This window comes from Danio rerio, chromosome 12 (assembly GCF_049306965.1).
Source record: "Danio rerio strain Tuebingen ecotype United States chromosome 12, GRCz12tu, whole genome shotgun sequence".
Taxonomy (NCBI): domain Eukaryota; kingdom Metazoa; phylum Chordata; class Actinopteri; order Cypriniformes; family Danionidae; genus Danio; species Danio rerio.
Window position 1 is genome coordinate 40880001 of NC_133187.1, and position 20850 is coordinate 40900850.

The 20850-nt window shown below is 37.7% G+C and overlaps 1 protein-coding gene across 2 annotated transcripts in view; it reads left to right on the top strand.

Annotated features, from left to right (window-relative positions):
- The window catches only part of si:ch211-39f2.3, a 97095-nt gene that overhangs the window by 36299 nt on the left and 39946 nt on the right, over positions 1-20850 (top strand). Inside the window, exons 1-2 of one of the 2 annotated variants that reach the window (XM_017358564.4) lie at positions 15553-15626; positions 18621-18703. In XM_017358564.4, coding sequence (XP_017214053.1) covers positions 18655-18703 — 49 coding nt within the window. In that variant the 5' untranslated portion in view covers positions 15553-15626; positions 18621-18654. Of the gene's footprint in view, positions 1-15552; positions 15627-18620; positions 18704-20850 lie in introns of those variants that run through there. The other variant, XM_009306880.5, reaches the window with a different exon arrangement.

The following is a 20850-nucleotide window of genomic DNA, read 5'->3' on the forward strand; positions in this document are numbered from 1 at the left end:
ATAATGATGGTTTGTTCTATAGACTACCAAAAAAAAAAAAAAAGCTTAAAGGGTCACGAAACACCAAAACACATTTTTTGAGCTGTTGACAGCCGTATAGCGTGTCCCACATTGCTAAAAACACTATTATGACACATATATCTCACTAAAAAGTGAAATTTGGTTGTTTTTCCATTATTACGAGCAAATTCGTACTTCCGGTTTGAAACAAATTTTTGAAGCTGCGTCACGGCCATGAGATCTTAGCGTGTATTCCAGCGTGTAGACTAGACGTCTTTACCTGGGTGTCCTGTATTGCGTCTCTGAGTGTGTTGCATTCATTCATGAGTAAGGCTTGGTTCAAACCAATCAGCGCGCGCCGTTATGTGTGTGCTGCAACTTCATTAATATGCATGCTAGCTTTCTTAGACTGTACCTGAAACAGTGTTCAGACAGGAGAGAGACAACACACGTTGTTGCCAAAAGTTGTGGGAAAAGAATAATAATTGTTTAGAAATACGGGTCGCCAGTGTTGCTTTCGTAATGTGGAGGTTTTGTTTCATTTTCTATCTATGAGAGCGCTGCTGAACTCACGTGTGGATCCGTGTAAGCGACGCGCGGCAGAAATGTGTTTGTTTGAAACTTTTTTTTACTCAAGAGCATTTCTCATCTATAGTGAGATCCGGATTTGCTCCTCGTCTCCTTTAAAAAAAGACGCAGCCCCAGTATGTGTTGATTATCCTGTCTACAGATTTGGTAAGTGTGTGCAATCAGTGCCCTTTCTTTGTTCATTCAGATGGCAAAGTTATAGTTCGTGTGGTCAGCAGTATTCTGTTTAAAGACAGACCTTAGACAGAAGTTACTTAGTTTACAGTACGTTGATATCACTACAATATTGAAAGATCTCCTGTAAATGCTGCTCTTTGTGTGTAAACACGTGAACACTGTAAGCAAATTTTGCAGACCGTCGTGTTAAATTTTCGCCGCATTTTGTGACAGGAAAAGTGCATCTGAGTTGCAGAAAAATGCAAAGTCTTTTTTCTCCTGTACGACGTGCGGTATCAAACATTTTACTGTCATTAAACACACTAGCCGTGTTTCCACTATCGCGCCTAAAGCTAGCAAGCCAGGGCGAGCCAAGGCCAGTGGGGTTTCCACTGTCACTTCCGAGACCTAATCGGGCCAAATCGGGGCTTTCTTGGGGCCAGCGGCCAGCCTTTTTTACACAACCTTTTTCGGCCCGCCGAATACCTTGAGCCAAAGAGGGCCAGCTGGGGCTTCGGGGCGGAGTGAAAGGAGAGGCGGGCAGTTTTCTGATCGCACATAAGTACATGCGCCAAACAAATAAAGAAATAAGGGAAAGAAAACATCTGGCCTTATAGTCTGGGGTCTTTTTGCGTATGATCACCCTTATGTTTCCCTTTTAAATCTAAGGCTGTTGCATAAAATAATAAAGTAGTTTTAATTTATAGTGACGTTTTTTGCTGCGTCCTCCATTATGTTTCAATAACGCATAAATATCTTTACACCATATTAAAGACACAGCAGACAGTAAAGGTTTTCGAGAGTTTTTGTCAAGTTTAAAATGTTTGTTTGTGCACGTTTAGATGCCTGTATATGTGTGTGAGACCGGGCAAAAGCGCTCCTTCACAGCTCTGTTGATGCCGCGAGCGGCTTTTTTCTTTATTTATTTTGGAGATAATACACATTATAAATACAACAGAAAGACATAAAACTTAACAAGTTACGTGCCCACTTTCGTAAACTTTAAACAATATAGTGTCATATCTAGATAAAATAGCCTAAGCTATATTGAAATATAATTTAAAGAATTACAAATATCAGATATAATAAAATCGCATTAAATAAATAAACCAATATAAAATAAACAAAAGCTAGCTAGAACAATGTAGGTAGCCTATATACAATACATAAATCAAACCGTTTTAATGCCACATATAGCCTAACTTTCATTTTACAAAGACCTATATCTAAAAAAAAAAAAAAAAGATTTTAGATATTTTCTAAAAACAAAAAAAAAAACACCAGAGAAGGTTTGAAATATTATTTATAAAGTATTTGGATGCGATGATATTTATCAAATTGCGCAAACAGAGCATTATTTGGGTAAGTGAAAGCAGAATCTAGCCTATACCTTTTTTCTGTCACCCAGTCCTGCGCATCGCAGCCTTAAACACATTGGGGAAAAGTCCAAACACAAAATGTGTTCTATATCCTCAAACAAGTGTTTATGTTTTTATATGATGTGGTTAAATTTATAAATGACACTTTAAATGAAGAGCTTTCGTGAAAAGCTGCTGAGCGCAACAAATATGGCTATATTTTATTAGGCTACTCGCTCTTATGCTGAAACACTTAACACGGCGTCTATCAAAACGAGGATGTTATAAAATACATGCCATATCGAATTATAAAGGAGAATTTCAGTGGCTTTATATTATGGATGTGTGCTCTCACTGTGATGGGTCCCTGCGTTAGTGGCGACAGCACTCGCACAATGCCAACAATCGGCGAGTAATGAATGGAAATACACAGTACTGTGCGTATAGACATTTCATGTACTACTGTACAGTAACGTGTCATTTGTTTGTTTCGGTTGTCTTCATTTTATTAGTTTCGTTTCGTGATGATTCTATGGTGGGCTTTATCTGCCTAATTCCCGCTGAAGTGGGCGCCGCTGAAGTGGGCGGGTTGTGTGACGTTTGATTCGGGGACGTTCTAGGGGCGGTGTTTGCGTGACGCGCTGTGAGCTACTAGCCCGTCAGTGGAAACGCGACATGATTTCGGCCTCATTTCTCAACCTCCCGGGCTAGTGGCCCGGGCCGGCCCGATTAAAGCCCTGGCTCGCACTGGCCCGATCGTGGAAATGCGGCTACTGTCTTTCTCCCCTGCGTGTGTGTGTGTTTGTTTGTTTTTCCTCTGTCCTCAGCGCGTGCCCAAATAGCAACTCCCATTTTTATTCAAACCCTGCCCATTTTCCCTCCCTCGTGCTAGACACACCCACTTTCCTGACTTTTTCCAAACTAGAGGTGTGAAAAAATCCTGCTGAAACGGGGGTTTCATGGCCCTTTAAAGGGGCTAATAATTTTGACCCTAAAATGGTCTTTAAAAATAAAAAAATGCTTTTATTCTAGCTGAAATAAAACAAATAAGATTTTCTCCAGGAAAAAAATAAAATAAATAATATATATATATATAGTTAAATACTTATTAAATTAATCAAAAAAAATATATTTAATAAAAGTAATGACAAACAGGATAATAAAAAAAAGTTAAACGTTGATTCCCGCTGAGATGGATTTAAAGGTAGAAATCCCTTAACTTAAGTAAAGTTGCATTTATATGTTATGTTATTTTAACCTTGTCACAAAATGTGCCTACTTTTAGCCAGTCAATAAAAATTAAACCGCAGTGTTTCAATGAACACAACCAATGCATTGTATTCAAACACATGCAGTTAAAAAATGCTATCATCATCAGTCTCAATGAAAAACTGTTTTTTTCTTCTTTTGAACAGTTACTTTCAACAACATCAGTGCAGATCCGTGTTATAACTATAAACCTCTGGATCGTCCCAGGAGAGCCACAAATGAAAGTGGATCAGACATTTGTGAAGAGTTTTTCTCCTGGAGCGGCTGGTACACACTTTTCTACTATGGCCTGGACATCCGAATGCCAGAGCGCTGCAATAGTGAATACAGCTGTATTGCAGAGCACAGTCTGAGGCTCAATAGTCCTCACCCAAGGATTAAGGATATAGTGGTGACCAGGGATGTCTGTGTTTTTTTATTTATTTTTTTTATTCTGACCTGAGCTAAATGATGTAATGTAGACTACATTTTTGTTTCTGTATTATTTAATGAATATTTTTAAATTAATGATAGCTACAGTTAATATTCAGCTTAAGGGCAATGATAGTGTGAATTACTTGAATGCCATTGACTCTCTTGCTGTATGAGGCGAAAACCGGTAAGGTGAGGTGTCACCTCATGTAGTCTGCACCAGTTACAAACAATATGATTTAGACTAGATATTGTTGGTAAATGGTGCCGACCATGTATATTTCAAGAAAGCTGTAATATTCAACAAGGCTGCATTTTATTGAACAACTGGGATAATTTAGTTTAAATAAAACTGTTATTTTTGGTTTGTGTAGACTCAAATGTCACACAATCCTTTCAAAATCATTCTGAAATGCTGATTTTATAATATTATTTGTTAACTAAAACTATGCAGCTTAATGTTTTTGGTTGAACAGTTTTGAAGCATGTTTAACATTATAAAAACTTTTACTTTCTTTTGCTTTGTGTAGTTTCTTGTTAGGCGAGGCAGTGGCGCAGTAGGTAGTGCTGTCGCCTCACAGCAAGAAGGTCGCTGGGTCGAGCCTCTGCTCAGTTGGCGTTTCTGTGTGGAGTTTGCATGTTCTCCCTGCGTTCGTGTGGGTGTCCTCCGGGTGCTCGGGTTTCTCCCACAGTCCAAAGACATGCGGTACAGGTGAATTAGGTAGGCTAAATTGTCTGTAGTGTATGAGTGTGTGTGTGAATGTGTGTGGATGTTTCCCAGAGATGGGTTGCAGTTGGAAGGGCATCCACTGCGTAAAAACCTGCTGGATAAGTTGGCGGTTCATTCCGCTGTGGCGACTCCTTTTTAATAAAGGGACTAAGCCGACAAGAAAACGAATGAATAAATGAGTTTCTTGTTAATGAAAGTGCATCAACTAATGTTAACATATGAAACATGATTTATTGAAACTAACTTTAATTAAGATTAAGAAATACTATTAAACTAATGTTTATTAATGCAATGTTTATTTAAAAGCGTCATTATTACTAGTATAATGAACTCCATTATATTGACTCTATTTACTAAAGGTTTGTGTGAAAAAGTGGTATGGGGAGAAAAATGCCACCATTTGAGTATGGAAGGCTTTTTTATTTTACATTTGCTTAAATAATGTAATATTGATAATGAGTTCTCATTGTGAAAATCCTTTTTTTTCAGTTAAAACCAGTGAAAGCATTTTGCTGACTCATGGTTAAACATGAGATCCTGATTTTTCTTACTGATACTTTACACCTTTGAGTTCCCAGTTGAACAGGAAAAGTCTGTAATGGCGAAATCAAGCTTAATTTTCAAGTAAGTCATGTGATCTACATTCCGTACATTCTGGATCTCAGATGTATTTTTAAATGGTCTAGGTGTAATAGACCATTGGGTGTACTGTTCTGTTTTGTTTTTCTTTAAAGAAACGGAAGATTTAAAAACTTCCAAGAAGCTTGCAGCGATGCGTTACTGATATTTTCAGTCTGCATTGTGGTTGGTTTTGTTGAACATTGTTCATCCGTGCAATTGCACTCTGTTGCTGCTCCACTTAGGAGTTATGACATTTGCTATATTTCTATCTGCGTATGTATATGCACATTTTGAAAATCAGAATGGAATTTCCAGTATGTGCATAAAGTCTTAAAATGTGTAAAAATATTTACTCTATATAATTTAGGTCCCACTTTATATTAAGTGTCCTTAACTACTATGTACTTTTAAAAAATAAATAAATACAATGTACTTACTGTGTTAATGTATTTGAGAACACTTGTGGGGCTTTTGAGTTGGGATAGGGGTTGGGTTATGAACAGGTTTGGTGGTATGGGTAGGTTTAAGGGTGGGTTAAGGTTTAAGGGATGGTCAACAGTGTATTTACAAATGGAATTACAAAAGTTAATTACAGATGTAATTACATACAGGTATTTAATCAAGCACGAGTACACAGTAAATACATGTATTTACACAACAAGTACATTGTAACAAACTATTATTTCATATGTAAGTACATATTAGTTAAGGCCACTTAATATAAAGTGGGACCATAATTTATTTTTTAATACAATGCTGGAAACACATTTAACAAAACATTAATCAGTGTGCAAAAAGAAAAACAAATCTTTGACTTTATCTCAACAGATCACGTAGCTTAATAACTGCATTGAAACATTGAAAACAAATGCTTTTTTGTTATTATTGTGTGCAGTGATATGCGTGAGTAAAACTGTCAATTATTATTCTGGTACAACTCCAAATCAGAAAAAACTGGGACAGTATGGAAAACACAAATAAAAAAAAGAAAGTAGTGATTTCTAAATTTCTGAATTCTAAATACTTTGACTTGTATTTCATTGCAGACAATATGAACACAAAATATTTCATGTTTTTCTGGTCAACTTAAATTCATTTTAAATATACATCGTTTCCTGTGATTCAGACCTGCAACACATTCCAAAAAAAAGTTGTGAGTGGATCAAGTTTAGGGCTAATAAGCAGGTGGCTTGGTTGAATAAAGCTGCAGTTACACTAGAGGTTGTGTGTGCAAAATTCTGTCGTACGGCGCTGCGAAAAGGGGTGGGATTAAACAAGCTTATTAGACATTTAAAAAGCAAGCGATTGCTCCATATTTTAAATTTCTGTCCAGAGAGATCATGTTTTGATCCTCGATTGCTCTCACGCTGTCAAGTAATGCGATTTCGCAGATCAGAGTTCACCAAACTTGAACTTTGCACTGTAGCGACCTGCAAAACTTAACGCATGACCCTGCGTTTCCGGTCTGACGCATCCGCGTGCGAATGAATGGAAGTCTATGGTAGGAAAAGCCCAGTCTGGCCGCAGCTTTATGGTGTGATTTGAAACAAGTGATGTCAACAGATGATTGTGATTATGATTTGGTACAAAAGAAGCATCCATAGATTAGGAGCAAAGATGAGCTGAGGATCACCAGTTTGCCAACAAATATGTGAGAAAATGATTGAAATGTTTAAAAACAATTTTCCTCAAAGAAAGATAGGACAAGGTTTAAATATTTCACCTTCAGCATTGCATTACAAAATTAAAAGATTCAAGGAATCTGGAGGAATTTCAGTGTGATCTCTCCGATCTCTCAGGCAGCACTGCAACAAGAATCCTCATTTATTTATCACCATATCACCACATGCTCTCAGGACCTTTGTCAAATGCCACAAAATGTAGTAACATCCACAAATGCCAGTTAAAACTGTATTGTGCGGATAGAAAGCCCTATGTTAACAGTGTCCAGAAGCTATGTTGACTCATCTGGCTTTGGATGCTGTTTTAGTATGCCCCAAATTTTAGTATGTAAAATGTTTCAGCATACCAAAAAGGTTTTAGTATGGTTTGTGTTTATGCAAGTGAGACAAGTGTGGTGCTAATCTACAAGAGAAGGCACCAATAACGGTCCATACACCACACTAATCAAGCAATACAACTGTTTATTGCTAGTACACACAGTTGATATTAATTATCACAATAATATTCTATAATCATGAATCATACTCATGAACATCATTAATCAAAATACAAAAAATTGCATAAAAGGCTTGTAATGCGAAATAAAGATGAGATTACATGAATGAAAGACAGATAATGAAACCTTTAAGCAATTTGATACAAGTATATACAACCTCAGAGACGTGCCATCATTTTCCTCTTCAAAGACTGGGGAGCCCATTGCAGTCACATTGGAAAACCAACACGTGTGTCCGAGAATGCGATGTGCACTTATCCCACGACTGAGCTTCCTATGTTCCAGCAAGAAACCCTCACCTTTATAGTCAAAATTTGGGTGCTGGCCAAAGGTCGGCCTAATAGGTAAGAGAGTAGATTGAGTTGATCAGGCCCACCTTCTCTCTCAGCTAAGTGCACGTTTTTTTTTTTTTATTGTAAAGCGCAAATTTGAGGTTTGTAGTGTCAGCATGATTATCTAGAGTCAATATTCTACCTCCTGAAATTTGAAGAAAGTTAACCTCAAGGTCCGGAGACCCTTCGCTGGTTATTTGGTCATGCTTAAGGGTCAATAATTTACCTCTTGAAATTTGGAGAAAGGTGTGAAGTTAACCTTAAGGTCATGAGACCCTTCTCTGTTCATTTGGTTGTTTGTTGAGCGCAACAGAAGAAAAACAAAAAATATCCCATTTGTTACAGATGCATCTGGGATGGACTATCACACCATGGTGAGATGAATCAGTATTTCAGGTATTGTTTTGGGTGAAATGGACGTTGTGTGCTCTGGACCAAAGAAGAAAAGGATCATCCAGACTGTTACCAGCAAAAAGTACAAAAGCCAGGGTCTGTCATGATAAATGGTTGTGTCAGTGCCCTTGGCAAAGGTAACTTTCACAAACAGCTAATGACAAAAGCAGTTACACTTTATTGTCCTGCTCTACAGATAAATATTGTGTTTAGTTACTATAAGTGGGTAATAACTTGGCATGACCAAGAATCTATTGTTAAACATTTCTTGCTTTGTCTAACCCTGTACTTTTTCCAGGAAGTGCACATAAATGCATTTACTGTAAAATAATCTTACAGAACAGGTCTGATGTGCGCTTTTGTTTGCACAGAGCCATAAACAAAAGCTAACATGACCTAAATACTAATCATTTCTTTCTTTTTCGGGATTCATGAATAAATGTTGTTTAAACTAGTTTAAGTTGGCTTATAATGAAACTAATTTGCTGCTTAGAGTTTGCAAATGCATCACGGTCTCCTTTTTTGCAGTGTTTCAGCAGAATTGATGGTCCTGCTGGTCAAGGCACATGTCAGGATCTGGATGATTCCCTGTCATTATGCCTGATTTTCTGATTTAGTGTGAATGTGAAGCTGAACAAGCAGAATTTTTGCAGAAGTTTGTTTGCTGACAGCTGTCAGTTTGCTCTGTGTATGCATAGGGCCATGAATGATACTAATTGTTCTCTACAAGTTGGAGTCTTACTTTTTGTTCAGTAAAAACATGAATTCTCCTAATAAATATATGGTGATTTATTTTCTTTGGGGTTGAAATATTTAAAGCAATAGCTCAGCCCCAATGTCAATAAAATCTCTTATGGGGTTTATCTTAAAATGCTTAATTAGGGTTTGTCAGATTTGTGCCTTTACTGTTTATTATGTTCATAGTACACCTATCTGTAAATATTACCCTTAGTTTTCTTTGATTGCACTTATAACTTGTACATGTATCGACTACTAAAATGCATTTAGGTGCCTTGAATGTAATGAAAACAAGGTTAAATCTAATCTAAAAGAGTGTCAACTCTTTCCACACAATTTACAAGTGTGTTTATGGGGAATTGTTGACTAGTTCTTTAGAAGGACTTTTCTTAAGTCAAGTTCTTATGTTGGATAAGAAGGCCTCATGATGTCTGTTATCATGTTCAGTTAGATAAAGGTCAGGACTCTGTGCAGGCCAGTCAAGTTCCTGCACAACAAGTTCATCTCTGTCTTTAGGGACCTTGATTTGTGCAATACATTGATGAACGATATGGAAGATGCCATCTCCAAACTGTTCAAACAAAGTTGGTAGCCCCCTCCAGCCCCCAATTTTTATATTGATTTGGTATTATTGTGTGACAATTTTTTTATTTATTTATTGAAAGATTTCTATTCATTACGATTTATGTATTACATTTTAAATTACCTGATCCTTAAGTGGCCCCGGGCCTGGTGTCCTGGCCAAATTCCCTCGAACAGCCCTTACCCATCATGGCCTCCCAATCATCCCCATCTCATAACCGTCTCTCTACTCTACCTATAGCTAATGTGTGGTGCATGCACTGGTGCCGTTGTCCTGTGGCTGCCGTCGCATCATCCAAGTGGGTGTGGAGAGACCCCCCTTGTGATTGTGAAGTGCTTTGGGTGTGTGGCCATACACAATAAATGCACTATATAATTCACATTACATTACATATCCAGGCTGTGGATTCAGGATCACATGAGGGAAAGTCAGCCCGAACTCCATACATGAATCACTGACAGGAAATGCCTCCAGGTCCCCGACTCTCTTGATCAATGCCTGTGTTGGAAGTATCCACTGAGACAATGACATGCTTGGACTAGAGGTACTCCTGCCTGTAGAAACAGCCTGTGAGGGTGTAGCGACACAATGGAGTGACAGTCACCTGGTGCGTGCCTGCGTATCATGTGTGACTGAGGACCCAATCATTAAGCCAGTGCTAAAGCTGTCTCATATAGAGCAATCTTAGTGGCGTGACTGTGGATGCCAAAATGCCCCAGGAGCCTCTGAAATAATTTTAGAGTGACCAAAGTCAGGTCAGCATCAGCTCGGTGCACTCTCGGGAGAGGCACGCTGTCCTGGTTATCGAATCTAGCTCCAACCCAAGAAAGTAGATTCTCTGCATGGGGTCAAGCTTGCTTTTTTCTCGGTTGACCTGAAACCCCAACCTGTCAAGGTGCTGTAGCACCCTGTCTCTAAGCATAATCAATTGATCCTGCAAGTGAGTTAAAATCATACAGTCATCAATATAATTATGCGGATGCCTGCGAGCCGAAGCAGTGCTAGGGCACCCTCCACAAGCTTGTTGAAAACACACAGAGACAGACAGAGCCCGAAGGGGAGGACTTTGTACTGCCAAGCTCGACCTTCGAATGCAAGATGCAGAAACTGCGGTGGCGTGGAAGAATGGATACATGAAAGTATGCATCCTTCAGGTCTATTGCTGCAAACCAATTCTGAGGATGGATGCACCAGAGTATGTGCCTCTGCGTGATCATTCTGAATGGCAACTTGTGCAGACAGTGGTTCAATACACACAGGTCTAGGATTGGCCGTAACCCACCGCTGTTTTTGAGCACAATGAACTATGGGCTGTAAAACCCACTCCTTATCTTGGCTGGAGGGACTGGCTCGATTGCATCCTTCGCCAAGAGAACAGCAATCTCCTTGTGCAAGACAGGGGCAGAAACAGGGCTGACCCTGGTAAAATACATGTCTGTGTACTTGTGAGGCTGTTTGGCAAACTGAATTGTGTAGCTGAGTCTGATCGTGCGAATGAGCCATTGTGATGGGCTGGGCATCGATAACTAGACTGGCAGAGCTTGCGCATGTAGCATCATTGGTGTGATCATTTGCGCACCAGTGGAGTAGAAGGGAACTGGGGTCCTGCGGAAGAGCAGAAGGCAAGAGATTCACTCTTACGTACTTCCCAGGGTCCTGAGAGGGGGCTGAGAGTGTGCGAGAAGGGAGACTGTCTTCCGACACATAGTGTCCCAGACCAGTAGTGTTTGGGCTGACACATCTGGGGAAGAAGAAAGATGGTCTTTTATTGCGATTGTGGTGGCAGCCGGCTGCAAGGCCAGCAGCCTGGCTTTAAAAAATTACATTTGATGTTGTGAAGCCGTGGAAAGAGCAAGTTACCTCTTCTCCTGATGGCCTGTCTGAAAGATGCTTCACATTCTGTTTACTGGACAGAACGGTACCCTAGGGTGGGGGCTCTGGACATCTGCGAAGCAGTTCTTGAAGCTGCAGGCAGGCGCCCACGGTGAGGAGCAGCCGAGGTGGATGGTTTGGCGGGGGGAGTGATCTTACAGGCCTGTTGATAGATGACCCATTTCACTCGACTGCTCCTTCACAGCAATGAACTACTGGGTGAATATACTAAAGGTGTTGCCGAACAGACCAGCCTGAAATATGGGTGCATTAAGGAAGTGAACCTTATCAACGTCAAGCCAGGTTTAGCCAGAGGTGGCATTCCTGGACCCTTATTGTGGCCATCAGCTCTCCCAGGGCACACGCAGCTGACTTGGTGGTACGCAGAGAATAGTTGGTTGCGGTGTGGAAGCTCATGCATTAAGCCTAGGTCGGAGCCACCCTTGTGCAGCTGGGCCAACGCCCGCCCTTGGTAGCGCTAATACAGGCCATTGCCTCTAGGGCAGAAGCAGCCTGGCCCACAGCTGTGTAGGCTCTGGCCCTGAGGGACGCAGATAACCTGCATGCCTTGGACAGGAGATGAGGCTGACTGTGCCAAGAAGGGGCACCACACAGGCATAAATTGACCGCAATGGCACGCTCTACCTGGGAAATCGTCTTGTACCCCTTGGCTGCTCCATCGTCAAGGGTAGTGAGAGTGGAAGCACATGCAGATCGGGTAGAGAAAGGTGCCCTCCAAGACTGCATGAGCTTACTGTGTACTTCTGGAAAGAAGGGGACGGGGAGGCTTAGAAGGCTGTGCCTTCTTCTTGGCCTCCACATAACACCCATCTAGTCATTCCGGCCGTGGGGCTGGGGGATTAACCAACCCTCGACCCACAGCTGAAGCAACCCAGGAAAGCACAGCCATATCTGCCTCTAGATCCACTGTCTCGCTCATCACCCCAGAGAGAGGGAGCGGGTCCGGATCCTCGTGAGATAATGACGGCCCTCAGATCTGCCCGAGTGCCAACTGACTTGCGTGCAACAACAGGGGTGGTTCGCACTTGTGCAAAAATGAGCCACAATTTTAGCTGCGCAACAGACATGCCATCGTAGTGATGGCATGGATGGCCCGGGAGCACAGCGTAACATGCTGGACCCCCAGGCATGCAATGCAGTGCTCGTGCCCATCATCCGGGGACAGGGAACCACCGCATTCAGATTCTCAAGGTTAGACCGACATCTTGAAAAAGACTCGCTGCATGACCGTGTTGCTCTTTTAGGAAACTTTCTCCTTATATAAACCGCTTTAGAAGAACCAGACCCAGAGGATGCGAGGATGCAAGAGAGAACGGACCCAGTTTGAATGTGTGCCACTGCGTATCACACACTCTGCGATCAGGAGAAACATCCTGTCAAACACCGGCAGCTTTCTCGTTAACTCTCTCTCTCTCTCTCTCTCTCTTTCAGGAAGTTGGAGGAATCAAAGACTCTCTCAGGCTGTACTCACACTAGGTACAGTTGCATTGCACGCTTGTCCCCCCTCCCGTCTCCCCCGACGGCCCGCGCTCACACCACAAACGGGCTTCGGCATGCTTACGTCATCGCTGCTGGGCTGTTCAGTGAGAAGAGCTCTCTCATTTAGCAGCACAGTGGAGATTTCTCTAGTTATATCGTTTTAGTCGTTTGATATGCCGTCAAATATTTCGCCAAACAGTCCTTAGGGATGTGGGGACACGCAGTCAGATATTTCGCCGAACAGATCCGCCACTTTTGGCACTCATAAACAACCATAAAGCCCTCGTGCTGCAGGAATGAGGAGGTCTGCTGAAGGCGCGCAGCTGTTGTGAAGTGAGGAGTTTGCGTCTTTAATAAACTACGGCAGTTTGCGTTCACTGAACAGTAAGAATGATTAAAAAATCCATATGAAACAGTCCCTTAAAAGTCACGTCTCGCTTTCAGTTTTGGGCTTTTGCGCGTTTTGCACTCACACAAGCGTACCGTGCCAAAGCCCAAGTGAACCGCGCTCAGGCACACCTCTTCCAACCGGTCAAGGGCCGGCCAATTGAACCGTGCTTGAGCCCGATTTAGCGCACTCACACTTCTCAAACAATCCGGGAAACAGGCCTGGGCACGGTACGCATGGCATAGTGTGAGTAGGTCCTCAGTGGTTTTAGGGTCTGAAAGCCAAAAGATGTCTCTACCATACACGGCTGGCATCTTTATACCCAAATGATTGTAACTGGCCAGTTTTATTACTCTTTCAGATGATTGGCTTCTGACGAAATCTCCCCCTTAGTGAAAGTTTTCCACATAGCATTGAAGTTTCTCTACAGCTGGGGAACCATTGTTGCATTTATTTCTTGACCACCAATGCTTATTAAACATCACCTGACAGAAGGAAAGCAGTTCAGCAAGGACACATCAGTACAATATCTTTCTCTTTCTTCAATATAATCTCTTTCCTGGTCAACCGCACACAATTAATTATGACAGCTATCTAAAGCACATCTCCATCATTACGCTAAAGTCGATTTGCAGCATTCTTGGAAGGTAGTACTTTGTAAGCAGTCATACAGATGACACATGCTTTGTTCAAGTTTTTCATTCTCCAGCGCGTTACTAAGTGTCATATTTCTGACATTTAAGCTTTGCTTTTATCATGTCAGCCAATTTTTAAGCTCAACAGAACAGCACTCGCACTTATGTTAACACCATTTTTTGTGTGAACAGGATGGTTTTCGTTTTTCAAGAAGATGCTTGTCTTCAAAACTGAAAAGTATACACCATTACCAGCTATTATATACTGTATATTAAATCCACTATATACTGTGTGGTAAATTACCAGCTTTTTTATACTCTATAGTAAATTTGCTTTATACTGTATAATAAATCCACTATGTACTGTATATTAAATTAGTAGCTATTATAGTGTATAGTAAATCAGCAGGTGTATTATTCTATATAGTAAATCTGCTTTATATTGTATAGAAAATTAGTAGCTATTATACTGTATAGCAAATCCACTGTATACTGTATAGTAAATTAGCAGCTCTATTATACTCTAGTAATTCCACTGTGTACTATATATTTAATTAGCAGCTATTTTAAACTATAGTAAAGCCACTATATACTGTATTGTAAATTAGCAGCTATATTATTTTATATTGTAAATCTGCTAAATATTGTCTAGAAAATTACTAGCTATTATACTATATTGTAAATACACTGTATACTGTATAGTAAATTAGCAGCTATTTTAAACTATAGTAACACCACTATATATTGTATAGCAAATTAGCAGCTATGTTATTCTATATAGTAAATCAGCTACATAATGTATGGAAAATTATCAGCTATAATATACTGTATAGTTAAGCCACTATATACTGTATAGTAAATTAGTAGCTATTATAGTGTATAGTACATCAACAGCTTTATTATTTTATATAGTAAATCCACTGTACACTGTATAGTAAAGTTGCAGCTATTGTAAACTGTATGGTAGCACAGCTATATTATGTAAAGTAAATTTTACACTCTACAGTAAATTCACTGTATATTGTTTAATAAATTAGTAGCTTTTATACTCTATAGCAAATCCGCTATGTACTGTATAGTAAATTAGCAGCTATGTTATACTCTTCAGTTAATTCACTGCATACTAAATTAGCAGCTCTATTATATTGTATAGTAAATCCACTTTATAGGAAATTAGCAGCTTTTTTAAACTCTGTAGTTAATCCACTGTATACTGTATGGTAAATTAGAAGCTATTTTAAACTGTATAGTAAATGATTAGCTATTTTATACTGTATATTAAATTCGAACCCTCTGAACAATCAACATTAGACTATTTATAATGTATTGTAATATATCTATTTATAATGAATTGTGTCTCGTATTACAAAATATGAGTAAATTAACATTTTTGATGTGCATGTGTAATTTGTTCAGATATATGTTTAATTAAAACTGTGTCTAAAGACACTGCAATACATGGATGGTGTGCTTGTGTTGTATTCTGCCTTTTATTCCTATAAAAAAAATTGTGTTCACACAGAAAATAACTGTAAAATTGTGTGCTTTATATAGCAGACTTTCTTGCTAAATGATGAAATAACTATAAAATTCAAATACTAGATAGACACTGTATACGGTTTCTACGTGACTAGATTCTGTTCCTTCAAAATCACAAGGAAGTAAGAGCATTTAAAGTCAAGTAAACACACAGCATGCCATGCATTCAACTAAAGGAAAAACTGGTTTAAAGTTATTGTTGAGAATGGTTACCCGTAATGGCCCACCCACATTTATCAATAATACTCATTAAACGTTCAGTTTAGCTTCATTGTGTTCTGGTTGAACTGATGAAGAGAGAGTCATTCTGATTTACTCTGCAGCAGAAACTCAGGTGAAGTTACTACTCGTTCATCTCATCTGACTATACTTTTTCTATAGAATGTTTTTATTCTGCATATTATTATTACTATTAATAGTAGTAGTATTAACACCTCAATTAGTATACCTATGAACATTTTAGTAAATGTATGCACTGTTTAGTTACAGTAGTTGCATTTTTATACAGAACTTAGCAATTTGGGTAAATTTAAGAGGAAAAAAAGACTATTGGCAATTTAAATTATGATTTATATACATATATATGTGTGTGAGTGTGTGTGTGTGTATGTAAAAGCTTAAGTATAACTAATATAACGATAACTATAAAACTAATTTCACATTCTCAAATTCTTTTTCATTTTAACTTTGTGCAAGATATAAAACTTCTGTTTTTCTTTTGTTTCACATTTTGATGTCATGGAGGCTTTTAGAAAAAGCTGATTGTTTTTTTTTTTTTTTTTTGACAATTTAGTGGTTTTAGTGAAGTACTTTTACAAATATGTTTTTCTTTTCTTTTCTTTTCTTTTCTTTTCTTTTCTTTTCTTTTCTTTTCTTTTCTGAAAAGTCTTTTATGTTCACCAAAGCTGTATTTATTTATAGAGCATATAGTACAGATAAAATACAGTTTTTTCTCATCTGGTTTGGCTCATTTCTTGAAACAGGAATTACATTATCAACACTATAAAATTGCTTTGTAAAAACGGTCTTACAGTTTAGCACAACACTATAGCTCGCTTGCAAAGTCTCATATAAATATCCCATAACTGTTCACTCGTGTGTCAAAACTAAATTTCCTTCTCATTTACAGTTTTTCCCCATTGGTTTGACTCATTCTTGAAACAGAAATTACATTCTCAAAATTCTACGATCATTTGGCAAAACAGTGTTAGAGTTTAGCCAGCCTGATCTCACGAGAAAACGTAAGTATTTTACGTTTTGCCAGTTTAGTGGCTAATTCGTACGAATTCGTACGAGTTCAGTCATACGAAATGGTACGATTTTAAAAAAGAGGGGTGGCACCTAACCCCAACCGTCATTGGGAGATAAGCAAATCGTACTAAATTGTACGAAATAGATCGTAAGAATTCATACGACTTAGCCGCTAAATGAAAAAGTTACGAATTTCCGTGAGATTGTGTTGGTTTAGCAGAACACTATAGCTCACTTGCAAAAGCTCATACCTTTCCCAAAACAGTTCACTCATGTGTCAAAACTAAAATTCCTTCTCATTTACTCAGTCAGTGACCCCAAAATGCTTCGTCCTTTTAGCATTGTGTAAGCACCGCAAGTGGAAATGTTTTGTCATTATGGCAAAGGACCACTAAAATATCCCTCATGTCTAACTTACAGTCTTAGCCCAGTCCTTCACTGACAATGGTTACTGTACTGTTTTTGTCTAGCTAACAGAATACAATTGTGTATAAAACTGAAAAAAGAAATGGGATTTTACGGTAAGAGTAGCCTCCAAGGTTTGACATCACACACTGCACTTATACTGCCAAGAAAATGGTAACACCTTTTTATTGAAATGATCAACCCAACACAAAGTAACTTCCATATATCGGAGCAAAACGAATAAATAGCTGTAATAAGTTGTAATTAAATGTTCCAAGGTTTCACCTACTGTACGGTATTCATGGTATTATGCTCTTGACTGATTTTGACTGTTGAACAGACTATTGTGCATGTGATGACTTAAACATTGAAATGACACTGACATATTTTGGAGAGAACAACCATTAGACTGAGAATTAACAATCAGTTTAGATCAACAAGATATATTAACTTGGAAACTGTGCTAAATGTAGGCTATCTGTACTTAATCATTTGCAAATATGTACTTAGATATTTAATGAAATTAATGAGAAATTCAATTATACTGTGAACAATTGCCAAGTGGTTTGGAGGTTTGTCCATGTTGCTTTGAGAATGTACTTTCTGTTTCAAGAAATGAGCCAAACCAAAAGAGAAAAACTGTAAACAGTCAGTGCCACCAAAATCCTTTGTCCCTTTGCCATTGCGTAAGCACTGCAAGTCAAAATGTTTCATTGTTTTGTCACTATCGCAGAGGACCATGGAAATATACCTCATACCCTTCAGTCTTAGCCCAGTTTTTGGAAATGGTTACTCTACTTTTTTTTTTGTCTTTTGATGGAATGCAATTGTGTATAAAACTAAATACAATTAATTTATAAGATTTTAAAATTGAAAAAAAGGATTTTAGTTTAAGAGTAGCCTCCAAAGTTTGACATCACACAATGCACTCATACTGCCAAGGAAATTGTAACCATTATCAATCACACACATAAAGTAATTCCCATACATCAGAATAAAACAAAATATACTAAAATATATTTCTCCTTTGTTAGTCAAGATCTAGTTTTACCTGACTGTCAGTTGCTGTAATAAAGGCATCAAATGTTCCACCGATTCATGAATGGTATTCATGGTATTATGGTGTTGACTAATTTTGACAGTTGAAAAGACTATTGTGCATGTGACGACTTAAACAATGAAATGATGCTGACATATTTTGGAGAGAACAACCATTAAACTGAGAATCAACAAATCAGTTTAGATCAACAAGATCTATTCACTTGGAAATTGTGCTAAATGTCGGCTACCTGTACTTAATTATTTACAAAGATGTACTTAGACATTTGCAATTTGATCAAATGAATGAGAAAATCAAGTCTGTTGTGAACAATTGCCAAGTGGTTTGGATGTTTGTCCATGTTGTTTTAAAATGTAATGTAAATGTAATTCCTGTTTCAAGAAATGAACCAAACCAATATAGAAAAACTGTAATACGATTTAACACTGAAACCTAGAATACTGCCTGTTAAAATCTTCTGCTGTCACAGGAATACATTTTGAAATGTATTCAAATAGAAATCCTAAAAACTGTTACTTTACTTTTCACAGGCTGTATTAATGCTTTTAAATACATTCTTAAAATCTTGACCATTAATGCATTTGTCTATGTATTTTGTGTTTATTTCTACAGATCACTCTGACGTCTCCAGGAGCAGTCTGCCACAATGAGGTTTCCAATCTCATTGTGTGTGTCACTACTCCTGTTGGTTAATGGTAAGAGTTTCATGTCATTAAAAATAAAATGTTTACATGTGTTACAATTGATTATGTATTTAGTAATTTTGTCATCATTTTGCAAAATAAGTTATAAATGTAAAGCGTTGTTGACTGCACACCAATAAAAGATCAGTCAGATGTAAAAGATATTGCGGCACCCAAAATATGTATCTGTACTAGAAAGATCTGTAGAAACCAGAATTATCTGGCATTTGTTTCCTTGAAGTGTGGTTTGAACTGATTAGATTGTATCTTTCAGTAATAAAATTACTTTCTTTTTGATCGCTTCTCTCAATATTGCATTTTTTTTTGTCTACATAATAAAAAAAACTTCTTTTTTTGGGTACCTTTGTGTCATGTTAATTATCATTTTCATAATGTTTATCATGTAAACCAACAATACACTTCATTCAAAGAGTCTGAAATAGATTAAGGTAACTAAAAGTTCAATGGATTTTAGTTCCTATACATTCCATACACTGTAAAAAATCCCGGTTGCCTTATATTTGTAAGCTAAATAATTTTAATCTTATGAGTCCATTAAACTTATATTATGTTAAACTGACTCAAAACGGCTTTGTAAAATTAAGTTAGAACATGATTAACTTAGTTTAATAAGTTACAATAAATTAAAAACATATGCTGTTGTGACTAATTCTTCATATGTTTTACAGTATATGAATGAATCACTAGAACAAATGTTAAAATTAAAGTGTCAAACCAGCTGATAGCTCAGCAAGTGTCATTCCTCAGCATTTGTCATGACAGAAGACTAAACTTACCATAGTTTAGCAAATACTGCTGTTGTAGTGTCACATAATGCTTTTAGGTGCAAATGTAATTGTTTGCACTTCAAATATGTGGTAATATATACATATGTGATTTTCTTAAAATACCTTCACCCAAATTCCAGATTTTAAATAGTTATATGTCAGCTTGATGTATTCTATCAGTATTCTAAGTATTCTATCATAATCAATGGAAAGATTATTTATTCAGCTTTGATGTATTAATCCCAATTTCACAAAACATTACACTAATCCTTTAAATTAATCTTAATATCTGAAGTCTGAACAACTACCTAAAACTCCAGTATGTCACCTAAAACCCTTTTAAAATGCACAGACTCTACAACAGCAGTATTTGCACATGCAGTGAGGAATCATTAAAATGGACCCTTTTCACAAGACTGTTATTACTTGTTTAACGGTCATCATAATCTTAAATCCTTACAAATTTTGAATATTTTGAGGATTAGTATTATATCATCTTTGCGTGAAATTACATAAAACAAATGACCCCTTATGCGAGATGTTTGTAATGCAGCGTCTATGGGGCTGACGGTAAATTTCACATTATTCATGGTGTTCAACCTCATTCTTCCGCCATTCATTCACATCTGCTGCTGACGTCAGAACAGCAGAAACCGTTGCTACTTCAGAAACGTCACTTCAAAACTAGTATTTGAATGATTCTTTTGCATAATGTCTAAAGTGATGACAAAACAGCTGATTTTGCTCACGTTTTAAGATATATAAGGCGGAATGGCATAAAATGCCATCAGTCTACAAAGATTTCCCAGTATTTCTCTGTTGCAATCGGGAGATCACAATAATTAACCCAGAAAAAGCCAAAGCAGCGCAAACACGACCATATTACTAAGGTATAAATACAGCACTGCAACATAAAAAAAAGAGAGAGATCGACTTAGAATGTTACTTTCTTGTTCTGTAATCATTTATTCAGCTGTAGTTTATTATGCAGTCTCTGTTGCCATCTTGTGATGGAACGTCAACCGTCTTTGCTCTGCTAAATATGACAGACTGATGGCCGCTGATGTGCTGACTCTACGAAATTATAAATATTTAAAATAGGCACTATCCTTATAAGTAAACTGCATAGTTTCAATCCAAACAACTACATTCTCACCTTAAAAATCCTCAAAAGTACATTATGTCATCTAACAGCTTCAATATTTGTATTTATATAGTTTTTTGATCTGCTGAGTAATACAAAAGGGTGAAAAGGCGCTACAAATTGCTATGAATATTGCAATGCTATTATATATATATATATATATATATATATATATATATATATATATATATATATATATATATATATATATATATATATATATATAT